Genomic DNA, 15,879 nt, shown 5'->3' on the forward strand with positions numbered 1-15,879 from the left:
CTCTAAAAGGCACTATACTCCTAACCACAAGGAACCATAAGTTCATGGTCAGATGAGAGAAATGCCTCCAAGTGAGCCAACTGAGACAAGACAGGCTTGAGTCTCAAGCCTGTTGCCACCAATAGGGTACTCACATGTAGCAAGCACTGAAACGTGAAACCACGAAAACCCAACAAAGTTACTTGAGGATGGTTGCTACTTACCACCTCTAATGGACTGTGCAAGAGTATAGGACTAGGCTGAACAGGTAACAGAAATTCAAAAAAAGTACCAATGAAAAACTAGAAATCCAGAAAATAAAGATGGATTTTTCTCCAGAAAAAAAATGCACCATTTATGTATAGACTGTCCTGCTTATCACTGGATCGTTTTGGATTCTAACACTGGGAAGAATTTTGACAGTCATCTCTGTATATCTATCTACTTTTCTAGGCTGTGCCAGAGTTTCCACCAAGTTATTACAATAATCAATTCAGACATATTTTACCTACAAACTGTCATGTTCTCTATTACTGACATCAACATTTTTTTAAAAGATTCATAGACATATTTAATAGTTTCCAAATGGCAAGTATGTTTATGCGTGCACAGACAGGAGCATGTCTTTAACATGGTTTAGTAGCATCCTATGTAATTAACGTGTTCAAATCCTCTAACTGGGAATATATAGAATTATTTTCAACTATCTACATTTCTGCCTTTTAGGGGCACATAAAAGATTATTTGCAAGGCATAATATATGCTTTGCATGATTAATACCTCCCCCCATCTTTAAGTTTTGTTACATTTAGAAATTTAAGACCAGGAGCAAACATCTGTCAGACTAAATTTTTGCTTTTTCATAATTGCAACTTTTTAATAAAAATTTACATCTAGATAAACAATCTTCAGATTTTTGAAACTTTAATAAGATCTTAAAAACATGACTTTGAACTGAAAAACATACATGTTTAGCACACAAATTGTAATATGAATCAACTCCAACTCCACATGAAAACATGTGACTCAAATTACAGTTTTAGAAGTTAGTAATTCACATTTAAGCAAGTTAGCCCCTTGCTGAATTCAGCCGTGGTAAAAAAAGAGACTTAGTGCATATTGTAATGGCACAATGTGCTTTTGTACCATTTTGTTGCTATTTTCACCTTATTAAACAAGATCAAGTTCTTGAAAGTTGGTAGATATCGGCTAACTTCCTATGACATGTGAAATTTCCAATGGTAACAGATACATTTTGTAACAGAACACTTTCTATAGACTTTTCCTAGCTTAAAATTCTAAAAGCAATCATTTGTAAGGATTGCATCAACAGCAGTGTAGCAGAGGAAGATCAAACTTTATTGAAACTGCTTGCATACAAAATATATTGCACTATAACCAAACAAATGTCAACATAAAATCCAATCTGTTGTCGCTAATATGTACAGAGAATATTGCCCAAGAGCAGTTACATTACAAGGTCATTCTACCTTGGTTAATTATCTACAGTATTTTAAACCGAACAGCTTACAGATGATGTGTGCAAGGTACCAATTTCTGTTTTCAAATACTATACATTCCCAGAATAAATAACTAGAAATCAACATTAATGTTTGGCAATACTTTTAAAAGACTTTTTAATATTCTTGAAATCATGTGCAGTTTGTTGCCATTTTTATATGCTTATTTGTATGCAAGGAAAAGTAACCATAAAATGAAAAGTCAAAGAAACAAACTCACAACAGACATCAGAGGCAGAACTTCGGTTTGTACGGCACTGTACAGATTCAGTGGTACCCCTACTTGGAGTTATTTTTTAAGAAAAATATAACATCTTAAGAGTGAAGGTCCTTCACATATTTTCCTCAGTAAATCTCGTAAAAAAAAAAAAAAAAAAAAAAAACAAACAAAAAAAACCACCAAAATCCAACAAGCCGAAAAAAAAAAAAAAGGTAAAAAAACTAAAGAAAAAAGTCTCATGTATTAACCGATCCTAGTCTGCTTTCCAAGTCTGCTTATACATTAGACCTAACATTTCAAAGTTTACAAAACATTTAACCTGCTTCCAATGTTTCTCAAAGTACCTGTACTTCACAGGATTATTATGCACACATGGAAGTGACCTTTCTACCTCCCCCAAATAAACTTGAAATGAAAATGAGAAACTTCACAAAACTCGGGGAGGACAAAAGGAAAAACAGCTCTAAGTTAAAACTGGTCATCAGGCCAAAGAGCAGGCGTATCCTACTAACTTTCGACCAGGAAGATTTGTTCCTAGCTGAAAACATTTGAGCCTCTCGCAAATGAAAAGACCGTTACTTCTTCTCCGGTCTATACAGAAAAATTACACATCCCTCTCAATAACACTATTTGTCAAACTTCAGTGCAACAGAACAAAAACAAAAACAAGTCTTATTCTTTATACTGCCTAACCTGATGTTTATGTAAGAAAAAAAATATGGAAAGCATGCATCCTTCTATAAAGTACTAATGTTTGACAGGGTTTGCTACATCTTTTAACATTTAGTGTTTCCAACTTATCTTCCCTGAACTCTGCATCCAAATATAATATTCCTACCTGCCAAGATATAAAAAAGGCACAGATCATACAACTTTTTTTTTTTTTTTTTTGCTAATGAAAATGACAAACGTCACATCACACACATCTCAGGGTCCACTAAAATACTGGAAAAGTGGACCAAAACATAAACTGACACAGGACATGAAATGCCATAGTATTTTATGGACTTCTATATGAGATTGAAAACAGAAGTCTAATATGATTACCATAAACGCTATTATTCAGAAAAACTGAAATGTACCAGTGAGTTATCACCCAATGCAGGGTAACGGTCCAAATTAACAAAGAATATCACTGCTTGGTTTTTAAAAAAAAAAAAAAAAAAACAAATGAAAATACTGTCCTGAAGTGCTAAGTCTACTTAATTATTTAAAAGTAATGTTTCAAAAATTTTAAGACCTCATTTTGTGCAAATTTGAAAATTGCTGCTTATGGCCAATGTGAAAAAAGCAAAATTCTTAACGGAATTGTTCATTTCATGCCCTGTGCCACCTTGCCTACTATTTGTCTTTGGCCTAACAAAGTTTTCTAATATGGAATAAGAATTACAGAAATGGTATAGGGGATATCACTCCAGAATTATGCAGTTTAGGGTACTCCATTGACAAGTGGTTGCTGGCCATCCACGGTGTCTGGCTTTTCCTTCTTCTGGTTACGATCTTTACCCGTGCGCAGCCGATTACCTTCACTGGAGGTATTCTGTAATGTTTTAATGTGGACACTTCTTTCATTATTGCAGTCAACTCTGATCTAAAACAAGTTATAGTTGTTATATACAAAGACCATATTCTGTTGTAATCTGTAATTGGCCTGACAAGAAATTTAAGCCCAAAGTGTAAATTCCACATGTTAAAAGGGATTTGAATAGAAGAAGTGTGAGAAATTAAGGTCAGGTAGGAGGTTTATTTGGCTTATGATTCTAAAACACTCTTCTTCTGTAACTGGAACACCTTGGTCATCTCACTGCATCCAAAGTTAGATAAAAACTCACAATCCTACTGTGTCTTCTTCTAAGTAGAACAAAACAATGAGAAACAAATAGTTAAAATGAACTCCTATTACTGATTGCAAAATATATATGCAAAATATACACGTCTGTAATACTAGAGTTCAAAAAAATGGTTTATTCTTCAAAGATATGAAACCCAGGAGGAAAGAGACAAATTATTGTCTTCCTATTCTGATGTTACCAGAGCAATAACTTAACTCACTTATTAACTAGCCTTTAGTTGACATCTTCATTTCTATTATTAAGTATGATTAACTTTGTCTACACTGAGGGCTCCCTCTGTCTTACAGTATGTGTGTGTATATATATACACATAAACTGTATATACTCATATATACACACACATACACACACACTATATATACTCATATATACTCATGAGCACTGGTTTCTAATAGCTTGTATTACAGTAAGGCAAGTCAGAGGATCATACAACTTAAACTCTCAAGAATAAGAATAGTACAGGGAAATTTGAAGACACTAATGTGTGGGAGAACTGGAATCCCAGGAAGAGGATAGAGATGAATACGATTTAAAAAATAATATTCTGAGATTTATATTTTAAATGCCAGCACTAAACACCTAAACACTGCTAATGCAATTGTAGATGCTGTACAAAAGAAAGATAATGTTGACACACAGGCCTACAACAATTAGTAAAAGTATTGATATGCTTCAAGTACAAATGGGACTACCTACAGTTCCAAAATGCTGCACTTGAATTTCAAAGTGTGTTTAATTGTTGGTCCTGGGTGAGTGTTTTAACTGTTTGGTTGTCAAGAGGGGAATTATAAAACTGGTACAAAATACATGTGTACATAATTTCATCACTCTAGGTCTAAGATCTTTTCTGTGATGATCCTTAAGCATCAGCTAATAGTTAACACCTACTTACAAATGCTATGAATTCTAAGGAATAGCCTGTCATGAAGTTTCTGCTCTTAAAATTTATGTCTCACTAATTTTAGGTACTGGTCCCAAACCAATCCATAGTCATGAAGGGACCCCCAACTATTTGGATTAAGTCTTCAGAGTTAAAGAAGCAGCCAAAGAGATCATGCGTTCTGGGAATGAGGTACCAGGGTTCAAATATCACTCTAGTGTATGCTAACTATGTGACTCAATCTTTCTAAACTTCAGTTTATGCACCTATAAAACAGAATAGTAAAACTTCTTACCTCAGGGTACTGCTGAAACATTAAGTGAGATACAATACACCCAGCCAAGGTACCTGGCCGTGCTTGGGGGGTCATTTTAAAATTACGTTAACAGTGTGTTCAGCACAGGTGCTGGCCACATGAGATGGGTTCTCAGGGTAGAGGCTGGCTCTAAATAAGCAGCTGACTGATTCAGCATGTACTAGCTGAGTGTCATCAGCCCTGTCTATTGTGAGCTAGATACCTTCTTTTTCTTACTTTTCAGTCAAAGGGGACACCTTATCCTTGTAACTCCAGTGAGGAGGGATGTGGGTTCCACAGGGCTTACACAAGTCTCTCAGTACATTCCTGGATGTTTCTTTCCTTGGAGAACGGGGGTAGGGAGAACCACCTATGTGGTACTGAAGTCATAATGTGGTTGTTGAAATCTTTACAAATACTGAGACTCCACATTCTCTAGAGAAATCTTCTTTCTATACTTGTCACAAAGGACTAAAATTGACCACAAATGTAATGTTGAAAGGAAAGTATTTCACAAATACCTATATAGTATAGCAAATTCACATAAATCTCAAACTTCTGTAACTGGGACAATTTACATGAAAAGAGGCACACAGGTTTACCTGGAGGGATCCATCTGCTGTTCTTCCTTTAGCCTCTCTTGGATTACGTGGACGATTATCTGTTCGGGAGTGATCGTCATTTCCTATAGGGACATTTTTAAAAGGTTCAATGGTCACTGATTCTGACATGTCTATTGGCGAGTTCTTTGTTTCCACATCCTCAATGTATTTAGATCAACCACAGAATCTAAAATATAATCAACAACCTAGCAATTTCAGTTACACACTGCCTAATAATCTAGCATCCAGGTGGCACTAGTGGCAAAGAACCTGCCTGCCAACGCAGGAGACATAAGAGACCTGAGTTCGATCCCTGCATCGGGAAGATCCCCTGGAGAAGGAAATGGCTACCCACTCTAGTACTCTTGCCTGGAGAATCCCACGGACAGAGGAGCCTGGTGGGCTACAGTCCACAGGACTGCAAAGAGTTGGACATGACTAGAGCGGCTTAGTGCACAGCAGCACATGTTACAGAAAACATTCCTAAGCCATCACAGTTCTACATCAACTGTGTGATAGGTCAACCTGAACTAATGATCAGATGTGTGTTTAGAGTACCCAAAGAAGCTGAACTAGTTATCATGGGTTATTCATATTTTATTCTACGTAAACTATAAGAAAGCCTGTCTGATATGGCTAATTACATGAGCCTTTCTTATGGTGACCAGTACAAAATGGTTCGAGAAATGGGGACTTGATAGTATGTCACTGAATCACCTAGCTTTTTCATAGAACTTCAGACAGTTGTTACAATTCAGCTTCATTTCTTAAACGAAAAACCCTCTGTACCTTTGAAGCCACCTCCACGTCCTCTTCCTCCTTGTCCTCTTCCTCCACCGCCACGCCGCCGCCCGTCTCCTCTGCGCAGGAAGTTCTCCCTCTCTTCCTCTGTTGGAGCTAATGACCAATCACTGAGTTCATCTCTGTGGTCAGATTCTGTTTCAGAAGCATTTGATGCTTCAGAATTAGTTCCTATCGAGAGTTAAAAGTTATATACCGTTGTCTGACTTAAAAAAAAAATGTTAGGTTAACAGAAGCTTCCAGAGACGTTCCTGGGGGTAATCCATTACACTTCCCAATTTATAAGCCCACCAAAGAGTATATTATCACCTTCCATTTTGTAAAACAAATTATCTTAAGTTCAAAATGAAGGTTTTCACAATATTTGAGGTAATTTTTGTTTCACATTTTTCCTTCTCATAAAAAAATAAAGGAATTCTATCAGCCATCTAAGTTCAAACCTGAGTATGCCACATCATTAAACAGCTGTGCTCCTTTAAACATCTGTGCTCTCTGGAGGAAAAGTTGCCTACAACAGTTAAATGCAATACCTTGATAAACAAAACTTCTAGAGAGAGGGTTCCTTTGAACAAGGTTTGGCCCAGGGACAGAGGGGAATGCACACATTTTGGTCATCTTAGAGAGGGTGGCAAAGGTGGTCATTGTGGCTACTACCCCAGGGAATGGTCTCTTGTGGGATCACGGACTGGACCTCACTGAATGGGGATACGCTTGCCTGATGCTTGGTCAACAAACTTCCCTCCCACTCCCGCAGGAATAACTGATCATTAGAAAGGATTTACTGTAGTGAACTTATTATACCTGAGGGGGTGGGTTAATGACACAGGGGATGGGAGATGGGAAAAGAACTTCCTGGTGAGGGGGGACCTTCCACAGCATCAAGAACAGACTGTTGGGAAAGGGATGAGGGCTCAGGTTCAAGGCTGGCCTTAGGAGTAGGTAGCTCTCTCCCCCACTTCAGAACAGCAACTCTACTACCTCTCTCTTCCTCTGTTGGAGCTAGTGAGCAATTATAGCTTCACCATTATAGCTTCATTCCTGTGGATCTTGAAGGCTTTTCCATCTTACAGAGTTCCTTTTTGAAATGCAAATATTTGTGAGATGGATTATACCTTATACCATCATTAGCAAGTTACATAGTAGATACACAGTTGAGCAAGACAGTAGGGCACGGGTAGTGGGGCAGCGTTCAGTGAAAGGTACTGGGAGAGAAGAAAGAAGCACTGAGAGAAGAACTGGGGAGGCAAAGAGAAACTTCGCCTACTTCTTGACTGTGCCTAGGGCTGACTTTGGCCATGCCACTCAAAATCACCTTATGAGCCACAGGATGTAGACCCCTGATTTACACAGTCCATCCAGCAAGTATGACCAGCACACGCCTGACAAAACATGAGCCACAGTACACAAATGAAAAAAGTTTTGGCTATACAGTAATAAAATCAGGACAGGCCTTAGGAAAGGCATCAGCGTACAAGGGCTTAAGCAGATTTATCCCCAGTCAGACTGTGGACAGAACTCACACCTGCCCTGTGAACTCTATGGGTTATTATCAGGTTTTTCACTCTATGTGTCTTGCAACACAATTTGACCCACTGTGAATTGGAAACCACATAGTGAGAAATTGTTATAATGGGGTTCTAATGAATATTAGAGATTAGCAGCTATTAAGTCTAGGAACAGATAAAGTTACTGAGTAAAATGCTTAGTTTGTACCTGAAGTATATCCAGGACCGCGTCTGCCGTGCCCCCTATTTCTGTAAGGTCTACTACCTCGACCCAGTCCTTGACCATCATCAGTCACATAGCCTTTTTCCTTATCTGTACGATTTGGTGGTGGTCTAGAACTAGCTCCAATTTGTCGCAACTGCTCATCAATTTGTAATCTCTCCAAACGCAACTGGTCTACTTCCTATTTAAAATATACAAGATAACAGTAAAAATAATTTGACATTTTACTTAATAATACCTTTCTCCTTTTCATCAGATAAAAAGTATACTGGAAATATTTAAATTTCAGCTCTAAGTTCATAGTAAACACTGTTACACAGAATTATCAGGAAATTGAATGGTCTCCTTAAAAAGAAAATTACTATAGGTAACATATTATTGATGTCCAGAATTAAGAGATATAACAAAAATACTCAGCATTAAAATTATACTGACAGAATTTAAAGTTATTTAATTTGGCAATATTATCCAATAGATCTGCTAAGGCACAATTATGGTAGTTTTGGGACTTGATAATAGGTTATTGAATAAAACAACTCTAAAACGTATGAATACGGATAAATGACATTTAAGGCTTAACCAGCTAAGCTTAAAAATCACACATTGTAAATAATCTTATTAATTGAAATAGATTTGCCAGTTAAAATCTTAATTAACGAAACACTGAACTTGGGCCATCTTCTACTTTCAAAGAACAGGAACTATCTAATAGTTAACCCACAAAGTTGGATATCATGCCTTGAAAACCTCTTAAAAGACTACAACTCTGCTAAAACAAGTATGACAAACAGTATAAAGTCAATTGATCAAAATATACACCTGGGGTCCACTAACAGACCCTCACACACAATGCTTCCAATATGCTAGGTTCTGTCAAAACCAGATGATATCTCAGTTCTAACCCTTCTCCTTCCAATCTATTCATAAACATCGATTTACCAGCTGCAGGGAACTAGATCCACAACTAGAGTAGAGGCAATCATAGGGACTGTCCACATGAACAGTCACCGGGGAAGCCCCTGTAAAGCTAAGTTCTTAAAATCTTAGTTACAGCAGCTTCAGGAAAAGGGCAGGTAAGGATCTAGATGAGTGTCATCTGTGCTCTGAACCAGACATTGTTTTACAAAGGACTTAATTAAAGGAGAGACTGCCGCTGAGTGAGTGGCTTGAGTGGCTTACTCCAGAAGTACAGTCATAGCTCATGGAATGGGTGGATCTAGGAAAACAGAATGGTAGTCCAGGTTATCCCATGGGGGCAAAGCAGTCACCACTCGGTGAGAGATGCCAAGCCCACTCAAGGGAAGATCTGGTGATGGGAAGCATGGCAACAGGACAGCTGCTAATAATCCAAAAAGATATTCAATTGTGAAGAATAAATCAAAAGATTTAAAGAAGAACACTGGTTAAAAGAACAAGGGACTGATACAATGCAACCCTAAATTTCCAGGTCTTCAACATTATTTAAGCTAAGAATAGGAAGAAAAACACATACAACAGATTACACATAAAACACACTTTAAAATAAAAGTGACTAAGCAAATCAATGGGGTATCCTACCCATGCAAACCTTGCTGGATGAAACCTCTCCATTTTCAATTATTAATTGACCACCATAAGAAGGATAAGAAGTGCCTAGCTATTATGTTTTTCTTCCTTATTTACATGTAACTATAAATTGCTTCATTTTATTTAAGAAGTCAGCAGAAAAATTCTTAATAGGATAGCCTCATAAATACAATAGAAGTTGGATTATTTTAAAAATAGTATTTAGTACCAGTTATAGTATGTTTTTGATACATGTGGATACAAAGATGGAATTATAAAAGTGACACTGGTAAAATTCTATTTTGTCGAATTACAGAACATTTGGCCAAAATAAATTTTAAAAAGCACCTAGTCTAGGGAGGTGATTTGCCTACAGACACAGGGCTGGTCATGGCAGAAGACTACAGGCAAGTGCTGGGCTGCCAATCCACTGCTTTTTCTGCTATGCCCTGCAGCCTCCTGGTTCTTGCTTTCCAGATTCTAAGCTGGAGTACGCACAGTGGTACAAATACCAACTAAAATGAGCATTTCTACAAGAAGACAAATTGCTTCTAGTTTGTAAAACGGAGTATAGAGAAAATTATGAAGGGTACACATTTAAACAGAGGACTTCATGAAACCCTGGGCTTTTCCTGATAAATGACATAAAGGGGACAACAAAGCAAGTGTTACAGACATAAAATTTGGCCTGGAAAAAACTCTCAAGGGCTAGAAAGGATCAATGGGATGAAAAGGATTTTAGACAGGATTGTCTAAAGTGGGTATGAGGGTTTACCACAAGAATGATGGAAAATAGGGGAATTTCTTCAGAATGGGGATACTGATTCTTAAATTTAAAATGATGGAAAACTGCCTTGTGTTTTCAGAAAGAATACAATAAGCTCAACAAAATGATTTTTTTTTCTATTATATTTTATACGTCTTTCATCATCATGTACAGGCTAGAACAAATCTTAATTGTGTTAAGATTTACTACGGAGTTTTTCTATTTTAGTGCAAAAAGATTCAAAGTTAAAGTTCTTCCTTTCTCACCTTTAAATAGTTCAGGTGATAATCCAAAAGAACAGTGGCATTAGCGATGCTGTCTTTTGTTCCCACAAAAACAAACGGCACCATACCCTGAAAAAGAAATGATAACAGTGATCTTATCAAATTAATGATGAATTACAATCTGAAACATGCAAATAACGACTAAATCCCTAGCACAGGATCTGACAAACAGTAGGTACAGAAAAGTTTGTTGAAAATATGAAAAACATAAAAACAAGAGCAGTTAGTATATTTTACACATCTCCTGTGTATAAGGACAGATCAACACAGCAACCATTAAATGCCATCAGGGTTACTATGATTTAAACACTATTAAATGTTGGCAAGCTTATAAATTATGTAACTCAAAAGTATACACGCTTTAACATGAGAGACATAAACAAAATGAGTGCTTTAATATACTCATTAATTTACTACAAGTTTTATCTAGATAAAATTCTTTAAAATATTAAAATTAGATGCTAGGGCACAAAAGTAAAAACTAAATCAACTTTGCTAACCAAGTCAACAGAGTACAAACAAGATACAAACAAAAAGAGTTAGGATGAATTAGTGTGCACTTAGTAATTATTCTGTGAGGGGGGGGAACTGGGCATACTCATGAACATAAAATTTAACATTTCAATATATTTCAATAATGTACTCTGAACATTGTAAAGGACTGAATCATTAGGAAACTTTGATCTCCCTATGATAAAACTTTAAGGATAGATTTTTTTGAAAAACAAGTATACTAAAAATGTGTACTTCTAGCTCATCAGTAGAAATGAGGGAAAAAAAATATTTCTTGTCACAAGTTATAGGGAGGCCTAGGCCAGTTCTGTAAACTAACAGCTGGCAATTATGACCTTCAAAGCTGAGAACAATTCAGTATTCCACTACTGATGAAATTCTCATGGTTACTGATAGTCACAAGTGACTAAAGAAAAGCACACAGTAGTTTTGATGTAGATATATTAGAATATTCTAGGTGAAGTTTTTAGGTGTGAGAAGCCAAAAAACTTAGCAAGTATCATTCTTTTAAAAAGAGCATTCGTTTGATAGATTTTGGTACTGCTAGGCTGCTTTTGTTTGCTTGCACTCAGTATATAGCATCTTAAACGTATGTGGGGTTGAAATAGGCCTTTTCTTTTTCCTTCCACGTGAACCTGGCTGTTGATAGGGTGTAACACTGAATAATTAGGAAATATTGCTTGCAAACTGGCATCCATCTGGTAGGCAAGGCATTGCTTCCTAGTAACAAGGACCACCTAAAGAATCAGGTGCCACTGAAAACGCATTGGCTTCATTTTTTTTTTTTTTTTGACTGAATGAACTATGGAATTAATCAGGCCTATGACCCAGATCTTTTTCTCAAAAAGATTTTTGACTGTTGAATTTTTTTTTTCCCCAACTGACTTTCTTACAAAGCAGTTAACCATATTATTTTCCAAAATGCCCTATGATGAAATGCTATGCCCTTCTCCCTGGATCACATACTATCAAAATAAGCTTTAATGCCACAGATTTAGCTGATCAACTTTGAAGCAAATACTGAAAAACAAAATTATCTTTCAACATTTCCAAACTGATGATGTACCCAAGTGCCACTCTATTAAGCACATCACTAGTGGACCAGAATAGTTAAGACAAAGAAAGGCAAGAGCAGAACAGTGACCTTCAATGTAGACGCCAGGAAAAAGTGATTCTCTGATCTGGGGTGAGAACTGGACTCCCTCGCAGAGAGCAATGTCCAATTCAACTGCAGTTACATTTCTCTTTATAAAATGGCATTTTCACTTTTAATCTCTTGTTGCTCGTAACATTTTCCCTCATCAACAGTTCTTACAGGCCAGGTAGGGGGGGGCTTGCCCTCAAGAAACTAACAATGTGAGGAGATAACAAGTAAACATCTATGTGGTAAGTGCTACAAACAGAGATGATCACATCAGAGCATCAAAGGGGAAAAAGGCTCTTGAGCTCGACAGGGGGAGGGACCCGATGGCAAGTACACAAGGAAAGAGCCACATGGAGTAAGCCCACAGCAAGGTGGCAAGCTGGAGAAAACAGAGGGCTTCTGGCAGAGGAAACATATGCCTATGTCTAGAAGCAACAAGGAGTAGAGCGGTGTTTGGACAACTCTAAGTATGGCTCAAGCCTCTCTCCAGTGCAAGGAAGAGGAGTGGTAAGAGACGATATTGGTCAGGTGGCTATGAAAGAAAGGCCTTGTAAGCAATAGGAAGGAGTATGAGCTTTCTCCCCACGGCAATGGAGCCAAAAAGCCCACAGACACACCTCCACCATGCCCCAACTCTGATGATCAGTTGAAGTCTTTCTTAACAAGGAGAATAAACATTAAAATATAAAATTGAAATGTATTTTTCAAGGAATGGTTTCCTACCTGCCAAGCCTTGAGTTCAGGTTTCTGGGATTCCCCTGCTACAATGGATGAAACCACTAACACCTAAAGCAGTATAAGGAATGCAAGTGATGTCATTAACTATAGCAAATGATACACAGAAGCCTGAACGCAGGACTTTCACTGCAGGACTTCTAAATCCGTTTCTAAACAATTCGGTTAGTTCACATATTGAAAGTCAGTTTAAAAAATATGGCTTTAAGTAATAATTTATGCATCTAACAGAAGGTACATTTGGATATATTACAACCTGCAAAATTTCAAGAGCTATAGCATGAAAAAACAAAAGTCCACCCTCAAAAGAAAAATGACCACTAAATGGTGACCACTAAATGCAACCCCATATTTTATGTTTATAGCATAAGATTTGTCACTGTGAATAAACTGAAAAGTAGTTATCGCATTGGTCTGTAATATCTCATAAGTTGGCAATAAGATCTGAAACAGATACAGCATGAGTAGCCTGTAAGCCTAACCAGAGAAAATACCCAGAACAACAGCTGTGACATTTGGGGCAAAGAAATTACTTACAGCATAATTCAAAGTGACAATTATTTCTTACCCTCTGGACTTTTGTGCTGTTAGGCTGTGAAAAGTGAGTGCTATTTTCCTTTATATCTGTATGTTTTTTTTCTTCTGAGGGAGTAGGTCCAACCCTTGAGTTACTGGAAGGTAGGGAATTTGGTGGCATCATTTCCTTGGTGAAAAACACAAAATATAGAAGAGAAAAAAAGGATTCATTTTTAAGATTTTACTTAGCACCATTATTGTATCAATGATCATCTTTTTTTAAGAACAGAAACTATTATAGACACTTTTGGTAAACAAACTTACAGAATGCAAAAATTGTGCAATAAAAATGCACACAGATTCAACTTCAGTTAAAACAACCTTTCACAAAAGCAAAGACTAGACAACATATGAAAATTATGGCAATTTGGAAGGATTTTATTTTAAACAGTACCATTGTACTTCAGAAGAGCACGCCCTCACCTCCTCCATCCCAAATACTTCAAAAAATGTAAGGCACACAAACACAAACATACAAACTAAAAAAGCCAAAAGATGAAAGCCAAAAACCTAACTAGTGTCCCAATTTTGTCTCTGCCAGTAACATTAAGTGATAATTGAAGTGTGCTTCAGATTTTTTTTTTTTTACATTTGTGATGGCCCATGCTAAAGATCTAGAAATAACACTTAAGGAGTTAAAGGGACTAATACACAATCACAGCATCAGAGACTAGAAAGAGGCTGTCATCTACAACTGCAATTAACTGGCATGCCTGACAGAGGTTTTACATTCACATTATGTGCATATTAGAGGCCTCTAAGTTACTGTGTCAAATAAAACAATAAAAGACTTTATTAGACAAACCAGAAACATATGCACTAGAAACATACCTCTTCTTGTGGAACATTTTTCTCATTTTCAGCCTCAATTCTCACCCTCACAACTCCTGACTTGTCCACAATCTCTTGAATCAGTTTTCCATTTTTTCCTATTACTTTGCCTAAGTTAAAAAATGAATAATTCAGGTTTGGTTTTAAAATCACACTCCTCAAACCAGTAAGCACACCCTACTGTAAACTATAACATTTTATATATGTATAAAATTTCATATAATTTGAATTCTTTCTATCTCAAAACCAAAACAGAGACTTTTTTCAAAAAAAAAAAAAAAAAACAAAACACGACATTGAAACTGGCTTTTCATTCTATGAAGTCATCACAGTTCTAACTCCTTTGGTCGGGTATGAGTTGAGTAATAACTTGTGAACTGACAGGATAAGTTCGCATTTTTAAGACAGTTCAAAGATAGGCTCTTATTTGGCATACAAGGGCACACTTTAAATGTTCAGGTATAGTGGTGTGTATCCTTCTTTCTGCAAAGCTCTATAAAAAGAATTAATGAAAAGGATAAATAATAGAAAATACAATTGCTTATTTGACAATTTCAATCCTATCTGTATATGATTTACACCTGCTTCTTTGCCCATGGCAAATATTTTTAGAATTTTATATGGCACATTTATAAGACACTCTAAAAGCGGCATAAGCAGCTATGCTGGTGCTGCTGCTGCTGCTTAGTCGCTCAGCTGTGTCTGACTCTGTGTGACCCCATGGACTGTAGCCCACCAGGCTCCTCTGTCCATGGGATTCTCCAGGTAAGAGTACTGGAGTGGGTAGCCATCCCTCCCCTCCAGGGGATCTTCCCAACCCAGGGATCGAACCCTGGTGTCCTGCATTGCAGGCAGATTCTTTACCATCTGAGCCACCAGGGAAGCCCGTAAACAGCTATACATATATCTAAAAGTACACATTCTTCAGGCCAGTGTGTTAGTGGACTACTACTCTTGTGTGTGACTCACAAATTAAACTAGTATGTTAGAAGGTGAAGTGATTAGTCACAGAATAAAAGATTAAGAAATCACACTTTAGCTTAAAACCACAATGAAAAAGTTTAAAACCAGTTCAAGATTAAGTTTTATCATATCATCTGTTAAAACTTTGAAGACTTCAAATAGAAGCAATGGATAGGCACTCAAATCTCTCTCTCACTTTAAAAAATTTGTTCACGTAGCTGGGAAACGACTGCTTTCAGAGCCATCAAAACAAGACATTCCAAATATTAAGAACTGATTGGAGAAATCTACATCCGAATTACATCAAATTCCAATGGAGCTCCTGAGGTACTTAAAGCAAGCTGAGCTGGCCGGGCCCATAAATGGGCTTGCCCCACCATTTCATCTAAAGTAGGGATGGGGATCCTAAAGAATTCCTAAATGAAGTCCTAAAGGAAATCAACCCTGAATATTCACTGGAAGGACTGATGCTGAAGCTCCAATACTTTGGCCACCTGATGCAAAGAACCTACTCACTGGAAGAAATCCTGATTCTGGGAAAGATCAAGGGCAAGAGGAGAAGGGGTAGACAGAGGATGAGATGGTTGGAAGGCATCACTGACTTAGTGGACATGTTGTTGTTCAATCGTGTCCGACTCTTTCCA

General features: G+C 37.1%; 1 protein-coding gene across 25 annotated transcripts in view; it reads right to left on the bottom strand.

Annotated features, from left to right (window-relative positions):
• Window positions 1–1,317: 1,317 nt before the first annotated feature.
• The window catches only part of FMR1 (fragile X messenger ribonucleoprotein 1), a 39,419-nt gene continuing 24,857 nt past the window's right edge, over window positions 1,318–15,879 (bottom strand). The window contains exons 10-17 of one of the 25 annotated variants that reach the window (XM_081566822.1): window positions 14,273–14,382; window positions 13,434–13,568; window positions 12,854–12,916; window positions 10,456–10,542; window positions 7,864–8,059; window positions 6,139–6,246; window positions 5,350–5,432; window positions 1,318–3,259 (exon numbers count right to left, since the gene is read on the bottom strand). In XM_081566822.1, the coding sequence (XP_081422948.1) occupies window positions 3,149–3,259; window positions 5,350–5,432; window positions 6,139–6,246; window positions 7,864–8,059; window positions 10,456–10,542; window positions 12,854–12,916; window positions 13,434–13,568; window positions 14,273–14,382 (893 nt within the window). In that variant the 3' untranslated portion in view covers window positions 1,318–3,148. Of the gene's footprint in view, window positions 3,571–5,341; window positions 5,433–6,138; window positions 6,322–7,863; window positions 8,060–10,455; window positions 10,543–12,853; window positions 12,917–13,433; window positions 13,569–14,272; window positions 14,383–15,879 lie in introns of all 25 variants that reach the window. The other 24 variants (XM_081566818.1, XM_081566819.1, XM_081566813.1 and 21 more) reach the window with 24 other exon arrangements.

This window comes from Giraffa tippelskirchi, chromosome X (assembly GCF_054371585.1).
Source record: "Giraffa tippelskirchi isolate mGirTip1 chromosome X, T2T-mGirTip1v1.2.pri, whole genome shotgun sequence".
NCBI lineage: Eukaryota > Metazoa > Chordata > Mammalia > Artiodactyla > Giraffidae > Giraffa > Giraffa tippelskirchi.